General features: G+C 51.2%; 1 protein-coding gene across 1 annotated transcript; it reads right to left on the bottom strand.

Annotated features, from left to right (window-relative positions):
* LOC134757223 (carboxylesterase 4A-like) lies at nt 1-11,163 on the bottom strand. Its single transcript, XM_063698386.1, has 12 exons — nt 10,973-11,163; nt 10,618-10,737; nt 6,029-6,170; nt 5,818-5,951; nt 5,348-5,501; nt 3,632-3,736; nt 3,446-3,550; nt 3,253-3,291; nt 2,582-2,722; nt 1,933-2,013; nt 1,415-1,565; nt 1-417 (listed from the first exon to the last, which is right to left on the bottom strand). Exons 1-11 carry the CDS (start codon nt 11,110-11,112, stop codon nt 1,488-1,490), a joined length of 1,239 nt encoding a protein of 412 aa, XP_063554456.1. The 5' UTR covers nt 11,113-11,163; the 3' UTR covers nt 1-417; nt 1,415-1,487.
* Between the last annotated feature and the right edge of the window lie 9,502 nt (nt 11,164-20,665).

The raw sequence follows: 20,665 nt of genomic DNA on the forward strand, positions 1-20,665 counted from the left end.
CCTGTGCGGCCCAGTATTTCATCATCCGGAGGCTAAGTGCCTTCTCCTTACCCATGGAAAGGCCTGGGGGCAGAATGGGATGTGGGATTTCGGACAGAGCAGGGGACGCTGCCCTCCCACCCTACTCCTGCTGCTTCTGCTGCTTGTGGAGCAGACGACTTTCATTTGGGAGAGCATCACAGATTAGGAACTGGTGAGCTCCCTGTGGCCAGCCGATGGAGGGGTGGGTCTGCATCCAGAGGTGGGAGACTGGACACCCAGTTGGGGTATCAGGTGGGACCTTTGCACCTGTGGCGAAGGGGCCCCCAAAGAGGAAGTACATCTCATCCCCATGGTCTGCCCCATCAGTGCGGGGTTTGACGATTATTCCACGAGCGTGGTGCTCAAATTCATACAGGTAGACAGGGAGGCCGGCATCTGTGAATAGGGAAACTGAGGAGGGATGCAGGAAAAGCCTCTGCCTAGGCTTCTCATCCGCCCCATGCCTCCCACTCACCTGCACCAAGCAGGAAAAAGAGCTTTGGCTTCAGAATCAAGGGGGCAGACTTGAATCCTGTCTGCACTACTCATTCGCTGTGTGACCTAAAGCAAGTTGCTCTACCTTTCTGAATTGTATCAATAATTCCTTATCTTCAGACTGAGAATACTAAAACCTAATTCATAGGATTGTGGCCAGGATCATGGAAGCCTTCCTTTTCCCTGTTCTGAACCTTCCTTTCTTGGCCTCATATTGAAGGGTCTTTGGTGTCTGCATTTTCCAGCCCCCCACTTTAACCTGTTACCCACATGTTCCCCTAGCCCCAGTCAGCCTGAACTTTCAAGGTGCCCCTAAGCCTGTCCTCTCAGCCAGGAAGCCTTCCCTGACCACCCCAGGCTTCTCCTCTGGACTGTTTGAGGTCCTGCCCTTGTTTCTAAGGAAGAACAGTTCCTCTCTTATACATTTTTTTGTTTTTTTTTTTGAGATGGAGTCTCGCTCTGTTGCCCAGGCTGGAGTGCAGTGGTGTGATGTCTGCTCACTGCAACCTCCCCCTCCCAGGTTCAAGCGATTCTCCTGCGTCAGCCTACTGAGTAGCTGGGACTACAGGCATGCACCACTACAGCTGGCTAATTTTTTTGTATTTTTAGTAGAAATGGGTTTTCACCATGTTGGTGAGGCTGGTCTAGAACTCCTGGCCTCAAATGATCCACCCACTTCGGCTTCCCAAAGTGCTGGGATTACAGGCGTGAGCCACCGTGCCTGGCCCCTTCCTCTCTTGTAGTTGATAGCATGCTGCCTCCTCTGTGATATCTTAGAATCCTATACTAGCCCAGAAGTACAGAGAGGGTAGGGGAGCAGTCGATAAGCCCAGTTGGTAAACAGCACACCTGGAGAGTGGACGGGGCCAGTGTGGCCACTCTTGGGGACCCCGCATACCTCGGTGGTAGTGAGCAGTCTGCAGTGTGGCGTATACGAAAGTGGCATCTTGAACTATGTCCATCATACGGTTTCATAGCATCTTCCAGTCATGCTCATTGACATTGTCCAGGTACTCCTCCACAAGTGGTACCTGCTCCTTGGTGATATTCTGAGTGAGGAGGCCACACTTACCTGAGGCCTGGGTGCCAGCTGGGCCAGAGGTGGGCCCACCAGTGACTTGGATCCATGCTCAGCCCCCCAGGAGTTTTTGGCCTGGGAGGGGGAAAAAAGGGAGCTTCCTGGGAAAGTTTCTGTCTCTGCTGATTGTAACCCCTGATTTTGCTGCATAACTGCCCCTGTGACCCTGAGCACCTTACCTGTAAGCAGTCATCTGATCCCACAGCAAACCCCAGACCCTCCAAGAAAGATCCCTACCCTGGCTGTGAGCCCCTTTGCAAAGAGCAGCTACTAGGTTAAAAAAAACGGGGGGGTCAACCCTGTCCGAACTGAGCACCCCTGCCAGCTGGGTCCCTCACCAACAGGGTGTGGGTACTGCAGAGCGTCTTAGTGTTGGTTTCCTTTCTCATCGCCTGCCGGTTTAGCGGGAACTTCATGATCTGTTCACAAGACAAGGACCCCAGTGTGGGTCAGGCCTGAGCATTAGGAGGGATTCTGGCCAGAGCTACAAAGGCCCCAAAGGTCTTGCCCATCTAATGATGAGTTATCAGACACAGCACACAGCCCAGGAAGGGCCCATGACTCTCTCTTGTCCCCCTGCTCCCATCCTGCTCATCACTACCACCCGGGCCAGAGCTGAAGTGGTACTGAGTGGGGGTCCATCCTGAGTTGGGGCATCTACCCTGACCCAGGAGCAAGGGAGGGCTTCAGGATTTGCAGTTGCCTAGAGGCTTGGGAATGAACATCATAACCCATCTAAACTATGATCTGAGAATTTGTGGCCCTCAAATCTCCAACAGGCCATACTTCTCCCTTCTTCCTCTCCATCATTCATGGCCAGTTTTCACTGTACAGGGACTACAGGAGGCTCCCAAACATAGGGCATCCACAGAGGGGCTACTGGCATCTGACCTGGTGCCCAGCACCGTCCAAGAGGCATCCTTCCCTGCCTCCACTATGGTACTCACTTACGTGAGGCAAGAGCCAATTGAACTCCTACTCACTTACGTAAGGCAAGAGCCAATTGAATTCCAGGTTGTTGACACCTAGAAGGTAGGGCACAGATGAAACCTGCCCCTGGGTCAGGAGCACCAAAGGGTCATCTGGGATCACCACACCATCCACCACAGGGCTCATGGACCAGATAATCTACAAGGCAAAGGGCATTTCCAGCCAGTCTCCTCAAGTGTCTTCCCAGGGTCCCTGCGAGCTTGGGTGCCCCTTCAGAGGCTGCTCTAGCCTAGGTTCTTTGATTGGGAAAAGGCTGGGGCTGGCATGGTGAGCCCCAGGAGGATGGGTGTGGGAGGGCAGCAGGATAGGCAGGACCAAATTACGTGGACTTGGGATGGCCGTGGGTATCTGTATAGCTCACTCCTTCACCTCTTGAAAATCTTTGCTAAATTTCACTTCACTGAGTCCTGTTCTAGCCATTCTATTTAAAAGTCCATACCTCCCAACATGTCCAACCCCTTTACCCTCTCCATTCCTTGCTATTCACTTATCACCTTCTAAGGAGGTGGACAATATATTTATTTATAGGGTTTATTCTCCTTCCCCACCGGAACATCAGCTCCACTAGGGAAGGGGTCTTGGCCTGAACAATTCCCTAAGTATCCCAAGCGCCTGGCACAAAGTAGGTGTTAAATAAATACTCAAATTGCAGAATGTGGCCTGTTTACCTCTTCAGGGTCTCTCTGGAAGTTCAGTTGGAGGAATCTCTGTGGGGGAGAGGAAGGGATCAGAGTTAAAGGAAGTCTCCCTCGTGTGCTCTTGAGACAGGGTCCCTGGGGAAGTAGTTGGGGGTGTCTGGGTACCAGGATAGGAGGATGGCCCTCAGGCAGCCAGGTCAGACAGCTGGAATGTTCTACCTACCATCTTGTTGGACACATGCATCACCTTGGCCCCTGATAGTGCCCTCAGGCAGTTTACCAGGATCTGTGTGCTGTTGTGGTTGCATCCAGCCAGGTGGGCAACCTTCTATAGAGAGAAGAAGGGATGCTCAGGGGTGCTTCCATCCTGCCCTTCCATGCTGAGCCCTGGGGAAGGAGAGGCACTCACCTTGGCCACTTTCAGTGGGTTACGAGTGATGAAAAGTCTGAATAACGCGGTGCCACTCTGGGAAATGGCCCAATGGAAGAGACCTGAGACTAGGGGTGACATCATCTGCAAGAACAGGGAGGAATACATCCGTGAGATGCCCAAGTAGAGACATCTGGGCTGTTCTGGGCATCTGTCTGGCCATGGGCAGGCAGCCTGAGTGAAGCCAGGAAGGGCAAGTAGCTGGGAGGGAGTCAGGAGTCCTAGGGTGATGTCCTAGACCTAAAGCCAGTGGTATTCCTGCCTCTGGTCTGTACAGTGGGCCCCAGTGGGTTCCAGAGGGGATGTGAGATTGGGGGAGGGAATCTGCTGGTGTGGAAAAGGGGTCTCCCTCTACTTTAGGGCTGGAAATGAGGGGTAGATGGAAGGGACCTCATGGTTTCCCCAGGTTGTTACCTGCGCTGACAGCTGTTAGCCTCTCTCCACTGCCCAAGTTGGGGGAACAAGTACATCTAGGGCCTCCCATCCTGTCCCTTGGATACCTCAGACTTCATGTGCCCCAAACCTGCTCCAGCCAATCCCTGTCTGGGTGGCATTCCTTACCCCATACCATCCCCCAGCCCCAGGGGCCTTCCCTATCTCTGCTAATGACCACACCCCAGCTGCCCTAGTCCTGCCCATTTGGCCTCCTGGATCACTCTGAGCCATCCTCTGCTCTCCATCTTTCCTGCCCCTGCTTTAGAGCCAGCCCCCATGATCTCTCCTAGGATATATCCTATCCCCATCCCTGCCCCTCCCAGTAGCTCTCCGAGTCTCTGCTCCTGTTTCTTGCCAACCCAGTCCCATGCAGCAGGCTGAGCCATCTCTCTAAATGCACATCTGATCATGTCACTTTGCTGCTTACAATCTTTCCCTGCTTTGGAGAATCGCTGGAACCTGGGAGGTGGAGGTAATGGTGAGCTGAGATCACACCATTGCACTCCAGCCTGGGCAACAAGAGCGAAACTCCGTCTCAAAAAAAAAAAAATTTTTTTTTCCTCTGCTTTTTAGTGAATTTTGGATAAAGTTGCTTAATTCTCTGGGCCTTAGTTTCTTTATCTGTAGAATGGAGACAACAGTACTTTTCTTTTTGGACTATTGAAGGAATTACATGGATGACGACACATAAGGTGCTTAGAAGAATGCCTGGCACACAGGAAGTGCTCAGCTGTTGAGTATTATTATGACTGTGGCCAGCAATGTCCTGTGTGATGTGTTCACTTCCCAGCCATATGCCCCTCACAGGGCATCTTACAGTACACCCACATTCCAGGCACATCCCAGGTCAGCAGTCACACAGGAGTCAGGGGCAAAGTCCGTCAACTCATGCCCCTGGCTTGCAGGCCTGGTGTGAGGTCCTAGCCTTGCCCAGGGGGCAGATGGTGGGCTCTGTTCAGGGGATAGAGTTCTGGGGGAATGTGGAGAGGCAGAAGGTGCTGGGTAGCACCTGGATTCACTGATTACCCCAAGCCTCAGCACTACCCTTCCTGGGGCTCAGTTTTCTCATCAGTGCTATCCCTCAACAGAGGAGACATCCTTGGCTGTGAGGGGCTGTATCCTTGGCAGGGGCGAGAGCATTTTTGTGGCAGGCACGTTCCTGTACACGCAAATCTGCACATGGCCTGTGCAGTGGAGCATACATTTGTGGGAACACAGGAGCCTAAGTCTGTGCTGGGTCCGTCTGGGTATTGCTCTCACCAGTCCTGAGATGCTCATGGCCCCCGCCGACTGGCCGAACAGGGTCACATTTCCTGGGTCTCCCCCGAAGGCTGCGATGTTCTCCTGCACCCAGCGCAGAGCCGCCATCTGGTCCAGCAGCCCCCAGTTCCCGCGCGCGTGGCTGTCGTCCGTGCTGGGCGTGTGGGGTTCACTGTCAGGGTCCCGGGCCTCGACAGTCGGGGCGCGTTGGGCTGCCCTCCTGGGCTTCCCCCACCCAGCCCAGCCTTGCTCCTCTAAGACCCAGTCCTGCGACCACACCCCCTTCCTTGGAGTTAGCTCGCCCCATCCAGACGGTATGGAGCGCCCGCCCCTACCACCGAGCGCCAGGCCCCGCCCCCGCCTCGCGGCCCCACCCCCCCATCCCCGCCCCAGGCCCCGCCCCTGCCTTCCCACCCAGTCCCCGCCGCTCCGGCCACAGCTGCGGTCCCAAAGGGTACTGGCCCCGCCACCTCAGGAAGCCGAAGATGCCGAGCCTGTGCTGCAGAAACACCAGCACCACTTTCTCGCGGGCGGCCAAGTCAGAGCCCTCGTACGAAGAAGCAGCGCCCACGATGAAGGCGCCTCCCGGGAACCAGACCATCACCTGGACGAAGAAGGCCGGGGCCTGAGCGGGGCGGTGGGCGGCGGTGGGACCGCGGGCGCCGGAGACCTGGCACTCACTGGCAGCTGGGGATCCCCGGGCGCGCGCGCTGGCGCGTACACGTTCAGGTACAGACCGTCCTCGCTGAAGCGCAGCCACTTGTACTGTTCCCGCGTGCTGACGTACATCGAGGCCAGCTGGCCCCAGGACTCCTGCAGGCACCTGCGGGCACCAGGTAGCGGCGGCGGCCGCCGGGAGATCGTTTCAATCCAGGGTCCGCAGTGAGAAGACGGAACCCAAAGCAAAATCCAGGCAGCGTCTGTGCGCGTGCGTGTCCGTGTCCAGGAGGCCTCCGCCAGCCCCGGGGCCCAGGACTGGGAGGCAGGTTGGCCTCTCAGGAACCATCCCCTCCCTGCCCGGCGCCTCAGTCCGTGGAGAGATTCCTGCTCCTGTTGGTGATGTCAAGGCAGGAACCTGCCTGCCCTGGGCACCTCCCTGTCTTTCATGCTCCACCCTCCCCTCAGTCTCCCTTCTGCCTCCCAAACAGCTCTGGAATATGGTCCCTCCCCTCCATCCCCACCTCTGGGGAGATGTCAAGGCCACCACCGTCTCTGGTCTGGACAGTACCCCAGCCTCTTCACACTCCTACTCCTCGGCCACACTCTGGCGGACTATGTCACTCCTCTTCTTCATATCTTCCCTAATATGTACAACTATGATATATCAATAAAAACAAACAAATCAACAAAAATCTTCCCTGGCTCTCCACTGCCCTCAGGATAAAGTTAAGATACCCGGAGTACCCAGGCCCTCCTTTCCATCCAGTCATCTCTGTCCCAGCCACCCTTTGCTGTAGATACATGTGGCCCCTTGCCTCCCACCTCCAAGCCCGTGGGCCTCAGTCCTCTCAAGCAAATGCCTTCTGCCCTGCCCAGCAAACTCCTATTCGTGTTTAAGGCCCAGTTTAAGTGGTGTCTCCTCTCCTGGTCACTTCCTCTTCTGTGCCTCCCGACATCCTGTCCACTTATTTTTTTGAGACAGAGTCTTGCTCTGTTGCCCAGGCTCGAGTGTACTGGCACGATCTTGGCTCACTGCTACCTCTGCCTCTAGGTTCAAGCAATTCTCCTACCTCAATCTCGCAAGTAGCTGGGACTACAGGCACGCACCATCACGCCCAGCTAATTTTTGTATTTTTAGTAGAGTCGGGGTTTCACCATGTTGGCCAGGCTGGTCTTGAACTCCTGGCCTTAAGTGATCTGCCCACCTCGGCCTCCCAAAGTGCTGGGATTATAGGCATGAGCCACCATGCCTGACCTCCTGTCCGCTGTTGACCATGTCCTGGTTGGAGTTATTTCAGTTGGCTGTTTTTCTCCCCAAGTGACCATGCACTTCCCAAGGGCAGGAATGGAGATAGATTCATCTGAGTATTGGCACCCAGCCCAGTGCCTTATACTGTGTGGATATTTGGGGTATTTTTGTAGCATGGGCTCTCCGGCCACCTCACCTTTTCTCCCTGCTGGCCCAACCCCTAGGTGGCTATTCTCATAACAGCAGGGCCTGGACCATTTGATTGGGCGCAGGACACCCTGTTTGCCTCGCCTGTTCCTCTGCTCCCTTCTGCTCTTGTCCTAGCCTAGCCTGTTCCCAGAGCATCACCTGCTCCCTTTCACCAGTCCTTCCCTACAGCATTCCAACACTCCTCTGGCAGCAGCTAATGTGGTATTAGAATGCTGTCTAGTAAACCACATCTAGCACCTCACCAGGAAAGCCAGGGCTCTGATAGCTGGGAACTGGGATTATGAACAGCCAAGGCTTCTGTGCCCATCCCACCATCAGAGCCATCCTGCCATGGTCACCAGTGACATCCATCTTGCTAAATCTCTGTCATTATCTTACTTGCCCTGACAGCCCTCAACACGGTTGACCATATTATATTCCCCTTTGCTCTATCTCCTTCTCTCTTTTTTTTTGTTTGAGATGGAGTCTCGCTCTGTCGGCCAGGCTGGAGTGCAGTGGCACGATCTTGGCTGACTGCAACCTCCGCCTCCTGGGTTCAGGTAGGAGATATCAGCTCACTGCCTCAGCCTCCTGAGGCACATGCCACAACACCTAGCTAATTTTTGTATTTTTAGAAGAGACGGGGTTTTGCCATGTTGGTCAGGCTGGTCTCGAACTCCTGACCTCGTGATCCACCCGCCTCTTCCTCCCAAAGTGCTGGGATTACAGGCATGAGCCACGGTGCCCAGCCTCCTCTCTTTCTTTAGAGACAGGGTCACCCAGGCAGCAATGCAGTGACATGATCATAGTTCACTGCAGCCTTGACCTCCTGGGCTCAAGTGATCCTTAACCTCCCAAGTAGCTAGGACTACAAGCACGCACCATCACACTGGATAATTTTTAATTTTTTTGTAGAGACAGGGTCTCACTATGTTGCCCAGGTTGGTCTGGAACTCCTAGCCTCAAGGGATCCTCCTGCCTCAGCCTCCCAAGGTGTTGGGATTACAGGTGAGAGCCACCTCGCCCGGCCAGATTATCTTTCTTGAACAGCTTTCCTTCTCTGGGCTTCTGTAACACCCCGTGCTCCTGATATTCCTGCCACCTCATTGGTGGTTCCTCCTTCTCTCCAGGCCTAAGCATGAGAGTGCCCAGTCCTCGATCCTCAGTTTTTGCTTTTTTTTCAGACTATCCTTTCTCCCATCATCCAGGCCCAGGGGCTTCACACCACTGATGTGCTGATGATCAGTTTGCCTTCTGTCTCCTCTCTCCAGCCACCTTACCGCCCCTCCACGTGGGACATCCGTCAGCACGTCAAATTTAACAGGCCCCAAAAGGAACTCTGTGTGTGTGTGTGTGTGTGTGTGTGTGTGTGTGTGTGTGTTTTAGATATGGTCTCACTCTGTCTCTCAGGCTAAGTGTGAGTGGCACGATCACAGCTCACTGCAGCCTCAACCTCCCAAGCCCAAGCGATCCTCTTACCTCAGCCTCCCAAGTAGCTAGGACCACGGCACTGCGCCCAGCTAATTTTTTAAATTTCTTGTAGAGACAGGGTCTCACTACATTGCTCAAGCTGGTCTCAAACTCCTGAGCTCAAGTGATTTCCTGCCTTGGCCTCCCAAAGTGCTGGAATTACAGGCATGAGCCACTACTCCTGGCTCAAAATGAATTCCTATTTTGCCCAAACTTGCTCTTGCTCCAGTTTTCCTCATTTTGATAAATGGTACCCCTATTTCCTTGTCTACTGTGGCCAAAAACTAGTCATTATCAGTGATTCCTCTTCTTTCCTTGTGGCTTATATCCAATTCTCCAGCAAATCCTGCCAATTTTACTTTCAAAATAAATTTGGAGTCTGATACCTTCCTTCCACCTCCCCTGTAACTACCCAGGCAGAAACTACTATCTTTGAAACATCCTCCTCTCCCGCTGCCCACCCCAACCACCACCCCATGGGCTATTCTGAGCAATCCACAAATTCTTACACCTGACACTCCGTTTCCAAACAGCCATTGTTCTGACAGCTCATGGTCAGTTTCTAACAACTGATGCCCAGACTTCTACACAGTGAACATCCTAACCTCTAAATCCCTGATCTCCAGGGTTCTAACAGTGGCCATCCCATGTTCTGTCACCTGATCTTTGGGATTCTAAATAAGTCACAGAATGTTCAGGATAACTGGGATCTTATCAGTGACAGCCAATGTTCTGACAAGGAACGCTCTGGTATTTTAGTAACTGCTAGTCATGTTCTAACAGTGGACAACCTGCTTTTCTTTTTTTTTTATTTGAGACAGGGTCTCACTCTGTGGCTCAGGCTGGAGTGCAGTCAGTGGTGCACTCATGGCTTACTACAACCGTGATCCCTTGGGCTTTGATCAAGTGATTGATCCTCCCACCCCAGCCTTTAGAGTAACTAGGACCACAGGTGCTCACCACCGCCCCCAGATATTTTTTTTTAATTTTCTGTAGATATGGGGTCTTGCCATGCTGCCCAGGCTGGTCTTGAACTCCTGGGTTCAAGCAGTCATCCTGCCTTGGCCTATCAAAATTCTGGTATTACAAGTGTGAGCCACTGTGCCCAGCCAACAACCTGTTTTTAACAGCTAGACACCTGGGGTGGTATTTGTATCTTTTTATATCAGCTGATACCCAGGTTCTCAGACATTTTTCTAAACCCTGTGCTTTAACCAACTGATGCTGAGCATTGTTAATGATTGCCACAGAATGTTCTGGACAGTGGATTACTCAATAGTCTGAATAAACAGTAAATACACTTGTTCTGGGTAAATCGCCAAGCCCAGTGCTTCAAAGGGCAGTCATTGTTCTAATTATGCTTCTGTGACTCAGGGCTCAGCCCCCAGAGAGAGGGAAGAGCTCCGGACTGGGTCAGGGGGTGATGTGAGAGTGAACACTGCTCCTCAGACACATTTAGGAAAACGCAGCTCCCCAGCAGGTGCTGGAGCACAGTCAGTGACAGCCTCCCCCTCGCCTGGAGCTCTCCTCTAAGAAACCAACAACAAGGCTAGGCGCAGTGGCTCATGCCTGTAATCTCAGCACTTTGGGAGGCCGAGGCATGTGGATCACGAGGTCAAGAGATCGAGACCATCCTGGCCAACATAATGAAACCCTGTCTCTACTAAAAATACAAAAATTAGGTGTGCATGGTGGCACGTACCTGTAGCCCCAGGTACTCAGAGGCTGAGGCAGGAGACTCGCTTGAACCCGGGAGGCGGAGGTTGCAGTGAGCCGAGATCGTGCCACTGCACTCCAGCCTGGCGACAGAGCGCGACTCCATCTAAAAAGAAAAAAACAAAAACAAAAACCAAAATCAACAGCAGCATTGTCAGTGATGTAAACACCATCAGGACCAGTTTGCTCATGATACGGGTCTGAAAACTGAGGCCCAGAATGGGCCCCAGGCCTGCCTGTGATCACACAGTGAGTTCTTCTCAGTGAGCTGTGCAAAGCCCCACCCAGATGCAGGCATAGGCCCATTGCCCCCTCCCAGTGGACAGGCCTCTGACTCTTACCCAGGCGGGTAGGTGGTAGCATCTCTGATTCCTTTCCAGGGCTCCCGGGGTTCTGGAGGTGCAAACCTGAGGATACCTACAGGAGGTCTGGAGAAGGGGACTACTAAAAAGACTTGGATGGGTGTCTTCCCCACATGCATCTGTTTTCCTTGCAGGGTTCCATATTTGGTGACCACTTGAGGCCTCTTGGTGTGCAAGGCACCTGGGAAGAGAAGGGAAAAGGGTCACCTCTGCTCAGTCACCCAGCCACAAATGGGACCCTGGCTCAGCCACTCAGCCACAAATGGGACCAAGGCACCTGGAAAGAGGAGGGAAAAGGGTCACCCCTGCGCAGCCACTCAGCCACAAATGGGACCCTGGCCCATCTGTCATGGGAAGCAGTGGCTGCTTTTCATAACAATTGATCATAACCATTGTGTGTCTGTCCACTTTTTCTTGTGCTTCTCTCAGAATTTTTTCTCTCCTTTAATGTTTCATTTATTTATTTATATTTATTTATTTATTTATTTGTTTGTTTTTTGAGATGGAGTCTTGCTCTGTCGCCCAGGCTGGAGTGCAGTGGCTCAATCTCGGCTTACTGCAAGCTCCGCCTCCCAGATTCACGCCATTCTCCTGCCTCAACCTCCAGAGCAGCTGGGACCACAGGCGCCCGCCACCACACCCGGCTAATTTTTTGTATTTTTAGTAGAGGCGGTGTTTCACCATACTAGCCAGGATGGTCTCGATCTCCTGACCTCGTGATCTGCCCACCTTGGCCTCCCAAAGTGCTGGGATTACAGGTGTGAGCCACCACGCTCGGCCCTCGTTTATTTATTTATTTATTTAGATGGGGTCTTTCTCTATCGCCCAGGCTGGAGTGCAATAGCCCAATCTTGGCTCACTGCAACCTCCACCTTCCAGGTTCAAGTGATTCTCCTGCTTCAGCCTCCTGAGTAGCTGGGACTACAGACACGCAGCACCGCGCCTGGCTAATTTTTTTTTTTTTTTTTTTTTTTTGAGTTGGAGTTTCGCTGTTTCTGCCCAGGCTGGAGTACAATGGCGTGATCTCGGCTCACCGCAACCTCTGCCTCCCGGGTTCAAGCCATTCTCCTGCCTCAGCCTCCCGAGTAGCTGGAATTATAGGCATGCACCACCACGCCTGGCTAATTTTGTATTTTTAGTAGAGATGGGGTTTCACCGTACTAGCCAGGATGGTCTCTATCTCCTGACCTCGTGATCCACCCACCTTGGCCTCCCAAAGTGCTGGCATTATACGCATGAGCCACCACGCCTGACCTCATTTAACGTTTCAAATCCCTATCGGTAAGCACATAAAAGTTCATGTCTGCTGGGCGCGGTGGCTCACGCCTGTAATCCCAGCACTTCAGGAGGCCAAGGTGGGTGGATCATGAGGTCAGGAATGGTGAAACCCCGTCTCTACTAAAAATACAAAAATTAGCTGGGCGTGGTGACACACACCTGTAATACAGCTACTCAGGGGGCTGAGGCAGGAGAATTGCTTGAACCCAGGAGGCGGAGGTTGCAGTGAGCCGAGATCGCGCCACTGCACTCCAGCCTGGGCAACAGAGTGAGACTCCGTCTCAGTAAATAAATAAATAAATAAATAAATAAATAAATAAATAAATAAATAAATAAAAATTTATGTCTTTTATATGGGCTGTTTCTCTGCGTCATTTAATGGCAATAAATGCATTATTCATTTTGATTTCTGTTTGTCTGATATTAATATAGCTACATCTCTGTCCTTTTTTTGAGACGGAGTCTTGCTCTGTCACCCAGGCTGGAGTGCAGTGGCACGATCTCGGCTCACTGCAAGCCCCACCTCCCAGGTTCATGTCATTCTCCTGCCTCAGCCTCCCTAGTAGCTGGGACTACAGGCACCCGCCACCATGCCCGGCTAATTTTTTGTATTTTTAGTAGAGACAGGGTTTCACCATGTTAGCCAGAATGGTCTTGATCTCCTGAACTCGTGATCTGCCCGCCTCGGCCTCCCAAACTGCTGGGATTACAGGCGTGAGCCACCGCGCCCGGCCTACGCCTCTGTTCTTGTTGTTAACATTAGCCCAGCATGTTTCTAGGAAGAAATCATACACGCATATATGCATTCTTACTCATATGCATACTCGCATCTAATACTCACATGTACATGCTAATTTATGATATAGGTACATGTGAGCACAGCTCATCTACAAAGGAACATGCAGAAAAAGGCCAGGCGCAGTGGCTCACGCCTATAATCCCAGCACTTTGGGAGGCCGAGGTGGGCAGATCACTTGAGGTCAGGAGTTCGAGACCAGCCTGGCCAACATGGTGAAACCGCTGTCTCTACTAAAAATACAAAAATTAGCCAGGCGTGGTGGCGGGCACCTGTAATCCCAGCTACTCGGGAGGCTGAGGCAGGAGAATTGCTTGAACCCTGGAGGCGGACGTTGCAGTGAGCCGAGATTTTGCCACTGCACTCCAGCCTGGGTGACAAAGCAAGACTCTGTCTCAAAACAGACAAACAAACACTCCAAGAAACATGCAGAAACAGAAGAGTAAAATGCATGTCCATATACATACATACATATGCATACAAGTGCAGTTGTACATAGGTGACAACAAATCTATCTACAGCATACTTATTACACGCACACACAAGCACACATACACAGTGCAAGCAAACTTACACCATAGCCAGCTCTTGGCATAGATATGAAATAAGCTAAGTTGAATCCGACTTCCCATGGATACTCTTTTCTTCCTCTTCCAGGCTATCATCCTGCCCCACTCCTATTGCCAAGAGTCATTGAAGCCTCACATCCACTGTCCCTTCCTGAAGTTCCCTTGTCTATTTGCCCCCTCCTCCTTTTATCAAAACCGAATTGGGCTGGGCACGGTGGCTCACGCCTATAAGCCCAGCACTTTGGGAGTCCGAGGCAGGTGGATCACCTGAGGTCAGGAGTTCAAGACCAGTCTGGCCAACATGGTGAAACCCCATCTCTACTAAAAAAAAACCAATAATAATAATTAGCCAGGCACAGAGGCACAAGCCTGTAATGCCAGCTACTTAGGAGGCTGAGGCAGGAGAATCTCTTGAACCCGGGAGGAGGAGGTTGCGGTGAGCAGAGATCACTCTGTACTCCAGCCTGGGCAACAGAGCAAGACTCCGTCTCAAAACAAACAAACAAAAAACCAAAAAGCAAACAACAAAAACGCAAACTGAATTGTTCTGTGCTCCGGTCCTATGGAGCTCATTCTGTAAAGTGACAGAAAGCAGACCTGATCCAAGTAATTAGCGAACCTATCTGTGCATCAGAATCACCTGGAGGATCATTGCAAAAATATGTATTCCTTGGCCCCACCCCACACTCTCTGATGAGAATCTCAGGGTTGCAAACCTCCCCAGATTTTGATGCAAATGGTTTTTGGAATAGGATTTGGAATTGATGCAATTCCCTTCACACTCCCAGCTGCAGGTTGCCAAAAATGCCTCTCTGCCCATGCCCCCAGGTCTCTACAGGTCTCACATAAGCAATATCTGGGCAAAAAGAAGTGACTGCAATGGAGACCCTTCAAGCATGGAGGCAGGCCAGCAGGGGCAAGGGCCAGCTCAAATCTCCCGTTTGTGCAGCCTTTGCAGTTTACAAAGCTCTTTCACATGGGCTTCTCCACTGGACTTGGGAGGAGCTGAGGGAGGCCCAAAGACCCAGAGCGGGGCCATGACCAGCCTGCAGTCTCACAGGACACAGCCAGGAGGCCAAGGTCTAACCCATTACCTGGATTTGCCCTGAATCCAGGGTCCACTCATGGTGGAATAGCCAATAGCTATAATTTACTGGGCCTTCGTTATAGCCTGGGTGCTGTGCCAAACACTTTAAATAATCTCACCTCATTTTTTTCTTTTTTTCTTTTTCTCTTTTGTAGAGACAGGGTCTCACTTTGTTACCCAGGCTGGTCTTGAACTCTTGGCCTCAAGTGATCCTCCCACTCTGGCCTCCCAAAGTTCTGGGAGTACAGGCATACATGAGCCACCACGCCCAGCCTCACCTCATTTTTCTGAAAACCTTATAGAGCAAATGTTATTGTTACAAAACTATACAAATGTGGAAGCTGAAGCTCAAAGGGGTTATATAAGTTGGCCGAGGTCACACAGAAAAGTATCTTACATCAGAGCAGTGCCTTAAACCATGTTTTTCTGTCGGCTCCCCAGCCTCCAAGGGGCACCTAGCCATGTAGCAGAGTGCTCTAGACCCCTGAGCATGAGCTGCCATGGAGTGGTCCCCATCTCAGCTCTGCTACCCAGAGGCAGCATGTAAGCACCTATGAAAACAATATTCCACCTTACTGGTGGTCATAAAGTGCTAACTAAAACCAGGAGTTACAACTTAGACCTAATAAATTTAAAAGTGATGGCATCTAATTCTGGTGAAGATACAGTGAAAAGGACATTCACATATACTGTTGGTGGAGGATAAACTGATACAATGCCTTGGGAAAATAATTTGGTGAAATGTATACAAAGCCATGAAAAGTTCACTTGCCAGCCGGTGTGGTGGCTCATGCCTGTAATCCCAGCACTTTGGGAGGTCAAGGCAGGTGGATCACTGGAGGTCAGGAGTTCGAGACCAGCCTGGCCAACATGGTGAAACCCTGTCTCTACTAAAAATACAAAAATTAGCTGGGCGTGGTGGTGCGTGCCTGTAATCCCAGCTAGTCAGGAGGCTGAGATAGGAGAATCGCTTTAACCCAGGAGGTGGAGGTTGCAGTGAGCCAAGATCGCATCACTGTGCTCCAGCCTGGGAGATGGAGTGAGACTCCATCTCATAAACAAAACAACAACCAAAAAATAAAATAAAAGAAAAGAAAAGTTCACATGCCTTCACTCAGTAATTCCACTTCTGGGTCTCTCCCCTGTGAAAATAGTCAGAAACACATGAAAACAAAGACCTTTCTGAACTAAATTTATCTATACCATAGTGAATACTGGAAGCATCATTTATATCTGGGGACCAAGCAAGGCCAATGTAACTACAGACTCAAACTTTAAACTGTTTTTGGTAATAATTTAAACTAAAAAACAAAAAAAAAGAGAAAACCCCCAGAGTATAAACTTGTGTTTATTCTTTCATTCTTTCTTTTCTTTTCTTTCCCTTATTTTTTTCTTTTTTTGAGACAAGGTCTCCCTCTGTTGCCCAGGCTGGAAGGCAGTGGCATGATCATAGCTCACTACAGCCTTCACCTCCCAAACTCAAGTGAGCCTCTCACTTCAGCCTCTCGAGTAGTTGGGACTGCAGGCATGCACCACACCATGCTTGGGTAATTTTTAAATTTTTTGTTCAGATGGGCTCTAGTTATGTTGCCCAGGCTGGTCTTGAACTCCTGAGCTTAAGCAATCCTCCCACATCAGACTCCCAAAATGCTGGGATTATAGACACGAGCCACCACATTTGGCTTAAAATTGTGTACATTCTAATAGTACAGCTATAGATAAATACACAATGAAAAGGTGAAAAGAGGCTAGGCATGGTGGCTCATGCCTGCGGTCCCAGCACTTTGGGAGGCCGAGGCAGGTGGATCATCTCAGGTCAGAATTTCGAGACCTGCCTGGCCAGCATGGCGAAACCCCATCTCCACTAAAAAAATACAAAAATTAGCTGGGCTTGTGGTGTACGCCTGTAGTCCCAGCTACTTGGGAGGCTGAGGTGGGGAGAATTGCTTGAACCCGGGAGGTGGAGGTTGCAGTGAGCGGATATGGCACCATTGCACACCAGTCTGGGTGACAGGGCGAGACTCCGTCTCAAAAAAAAAAAAAAAAAAGAAAAGATGAAAAGAAAATGAGCCAAAATGTTAAAAGCGGAGTAAGCAAAGTTTCCTTCAAATTTAAAATAATGGATATATGTATATATAGGCAAAATTTATTTATGATAGAGGTCAGACTAGTGGTAACTTTGAGTATTGACTGAGAAGGAGTACATGGGACGCTGGAGATGGTTTTTTTTTTTTTTTTTTTTTTTTTGAGATAGAGTTTCTCTCTTGTTGCCCAGGCTGGAGTGCAATGGCACAATCTCGGCTCACTGCAACCTCCGCCTCCTGGGTTCAAGCGATTCTCCTGCCTCAGCCTCCTGAGTAGCTGGGATTACAGGCATGTGCCACCATGCCTGGCTAATTTTGTATTTTTAGTAGAGACGGGGTAATAATATTGGTTAGGCTGGTCTCAAACTTCTGACCTCAGGTGATCTGCCCGCTTCGGCCTCCCAAAGTGCTGGGATTACAGGTGTATCCTTGTAAGTTAAAAAAACTTTTTAAAAAAAGTTTTTTAAAAATAGAGACAGAGTCTATTTACCCAGGCTGGTCTCAAACTCCTGGGCTCAAGTAATCCTCCCACCTCAGTCTCTCAAAGTGCTGGAATTACAGGCATGAGCTACTATGCCTAACCCACTGGAAATGTTCTAGATCTTGATCTGGATAATGGTTACCATATATATATATATATATATATAATTAGTATAATAGATATAATTATACAGTAAAGATGTGTGCACCTTGCTGTATACATCTTATACCTCAGTAAACTTTTGTTAATGTATTAGATTGTTTTCACAGTAAAAAGTGTAGTACTCATTTTAAAAAGAAAGATATTGGGGAGAAATTTGAAGGTGGTAAAGAGGTTCATGTAGCAGAGAGGGGGCAGAGACAGGCCTCCTGCTTAGGAGAAGGAAAGAAGGATGGAAGGAAGGAAAAAGGTGGGAAGGAAGGAAAGATGTGGCCATGTTCTCAGACCCCTTCACCGGTGTCAGGAGGCAGGAAATGCAGAGAAGCCCTGAGGTTCAGGGAGGCTAAAGGACTTGTCCAGACTCCCAGCTGGTAGATGGTTTAGTGTCCTGAAACCCTACCCTCCATTTGCCCAGGCCTTGTCTAAGTGCTCCTGCCCTGCTGTCCCCAGGAGAGGTTGAACTGGGGCCTGTCCCTCCATCCCTTGTGCCCGTCTTGCCTGACACCCTCGGGAAGGGGTGGGGGTCTTACCCAAGGCCGTCTGCGCCATCAGGCAGAGGGTGAGGCTCGAGCACAGAATCCACCTCATGCTCCAGCCAGCTCCTGCTGTGGGCAGGAGTGATGGCAACACTGTGGATGGCATGGTAGCCGTGTCTACAGTGTGTGAGCACACTTTTATCTGCTCTTAATCCCTGCCAGCAAGTACTGGGGCGGGAGGAATTGTAACCAGCTTCTGACCAGCCCACAGCCTTGTCTCTGCCTTGGGCAACAGGTCATGCTAGATGATCTTGGCTCTTCAGACAAACTGATCAGCCTGCAATCTCCACCCCGTTTGCTCATCTGTGCAGTGGCTTAAAGCTGAACATGTGTGAGTCAAGGTGGGTGCCAAGATTGAAGTAGAACACCTGGTTACTTGGCCCTTCAGCCAGGGCTTCCTGTTTGTGGATTTAAGGGTCTTGGGCCTCCCTGCTCCCCAGTGCCTCGTCCAGCCTCTTCCCTGCCTTTCCTTGCACATGCTGACCCTTGGCTGTCCTCACAGTTTCATAGTCCACATGCGGAAGCTGGACCTGAAAGCAACCATAATGTGGGAGCCCAGAGGGGCACCCGAGGAGTGAGCCCAGGGCCGGGTGGTGGGAATGAAGATTCCCTGGAAAAGATCTAATCTTCTAAGTAAAGGATGAGGAGGAGTGGGCCAGGCAAAGAAAGATCCTGTTTGAAGTTTGGAGCCACAGGAGCAAGTGTGGGAGGTGGAAGCAAGGAGACAGCAGTCCCATCTTCAGTCAAAGGTAAGATGGGGCTGGATGTGGTGGCTCATGCCTGTAATACCAGCACTTTGGAAGTCTGAGGCGGGTGGATCACCTGAGGTCAGGAGTTCGAGACCAGCCTGGCCAACATGGTGAAACCCCGTCTCTACTAAAACAAAGAATACAAAAATTAGCCAGGCGTGGTAGTGTGTGCCTGTAGTCCCAGCTACTCAGGAGGCTGAGGCAGGAGGATGGCTTGAACTTGGGAGGCGGAAGTTGTAGTGAGCCGAGATCGGGCCACTGCACTCCAGCCTGGGTGACAGAGTGAGACCCTGTCTCAAAAATAAATAGGCCAGGCACAGTGGCTTATGCCTGTAATCCCAACACTTTGGGAGGCTGAGGCAGGCGGGTCATGAGGTCAGAAGATCGAGACCATCCTGGCTAACACGATGAAACCCCGTCCCTACTAAAAATACAAAAAATTATCCGGGCGTGGTGGCACGCGCCCGTAGTTCCAGCTACTCAGGAAGCTGAGGCAAGAGAATTGCTTGAAACCGGCAGGTGGAGCTTGCAGTGAGCCGAGATGGCGCCACTGTACTCCAGCCTGGGCGACTGAGTGAGACTCCATCTCAAAGAAAAAAAAAAAGGTAAGATGTTTCCTCTCTCTGTGTACCCCCAAAGTCTGGGGTCCTGGCCCATCTTCGTGAAAAGAAGGTCTGTTGGGCTTCTGTGCTGGGGAGGGGAAAAGGCAGGGGAACAGAGAACTTCTCCCTTGGCCCACAGCCTCTTGCTCTATAGGCCTGACAGATGGTTAAAGCCTCCTTCTTCTTTCACAGTCAATTTTCTGAGTTCTTCGGAGATGCTCTTTATTTGGGACTCCTCTCCCACAGTTCCCATCCTTGTGACCCTTCCTCAGTCCCAAGGAATGTGGCATTCACTGCCCAATCATTGCTGCCTGGGCTCTATGCTCCTCTAATGAAGGCCCAAGATGACCCCCCACCCCTGCCTCTGCCACTTATCCTGTGGGATCTACATGGGCAAACCTCCAATATCCCTTGCCCCACCTCAGCAGAGGTGTGGCCCATCCCATTGCAGCCCCTTCTGCCCCACTCACGATGGCAGGGTGGAGTCAGGCTCTGGCTGGCTGAGCCTCCTATGGTGGAAAGCACCACTCATCCTCCCCATGGTCTCATGCCCACAGGCTTGAGGGGAAAGAAGTGGGGTGAGAACTCACAGCGAGGTAACAGCTCTCTACAAAGAAAATCTCTCCCCTAACTCCTCCCCAGCATAACGTGTTAACTTGTGGTGGCTCACGCCTGTAATCCCAGCACTTTGGGAGGCCAAGGCAGGAGGACCGCTTAAGGCCAGGAGTTCAAGGCCAGACTGGACAACATAGTGAGACCCTGTCTTTACAAAAAATTGAAAAGTCAGCCAGATGTGCTGGTACATGCCTGCAGACCCAGCTACTTGGGAGGCTGAGGCAGGAGGATCAATTGAGCCCAGGCGGTCAAGACAGAGTAAGACTCTGTCTCTAACCAAAATACCCTGAAACAAAAAACAAAAAACAAGACCCACTTTTATTATTTATTTATTTTTTTGAGACAGAGTCTCACTCTGTCGCCCAGGCTGGAATACAGTGGCGCCACCTCGGCTCACTGCAAGCTCTGCCTCCCAGTTTCAAGCGATTCTCTTGCCTCAGCCTCCTGAGTAGCTGGGACTACGGGCGCATGCCACCACGCCCGGATAATTTTTTGTATTTTTAGTAGAGACAGGGTTTCATCGTGTTAGCCAGGATGGTCTCAATCTTCTGACCTCGTGATCCGCCTGCCTCGGCCTCCCAAAGTGTTGGGATTACAGGCAAGAGCCACCGTGCCTGGCCTATTTATTTATTTTTGAGACAGGGTCTCACTCTGTCACCCAGGCTGGAGTGCAGTGGCCCGATCTCGGCTCACTGCAACCTCTGCCTCCTGGGTTC

This window comes from Gorilla gorilla, chromosome 16, assembly GCF_029281585.2.
Source record: "Gorilla gorilla gorilla isolate KB3781 chromosome 16, NHGRI_mGorGor1-v2.1_pri, whole genome shotgun sequence".
Classification (NCBI taxonomy): Eukaryota; Metazoa; Chordata; class Mammalia; order Primates; family Hominidae; genus Gorilla; species Gorilla gorilla.

Coding starts and splice junctions, on each gene's coding strand:
- LOC134757223 (XM_063698386.1), bottom strand. CDS start 11,112: ATGCATGTGGGGAAGACACCCATCCAAGTCTTTTTAGTAGTCCCCTTC. Junction 6,171..10,617: donor CTGAGTACCTGGGGCTACAG/GTACGTGCCACC, acceptor TGGTGCCCGCAG/GTGCCTGCAGGAGTCCTGGG. Junction 2,014..2,581: donor TCAATTGGCTCTTGCCTTAC/GTAAGTGAGTAG, acceptor TCTTGTGAACAG/ATCATGAAGTTCCCGCTAAA.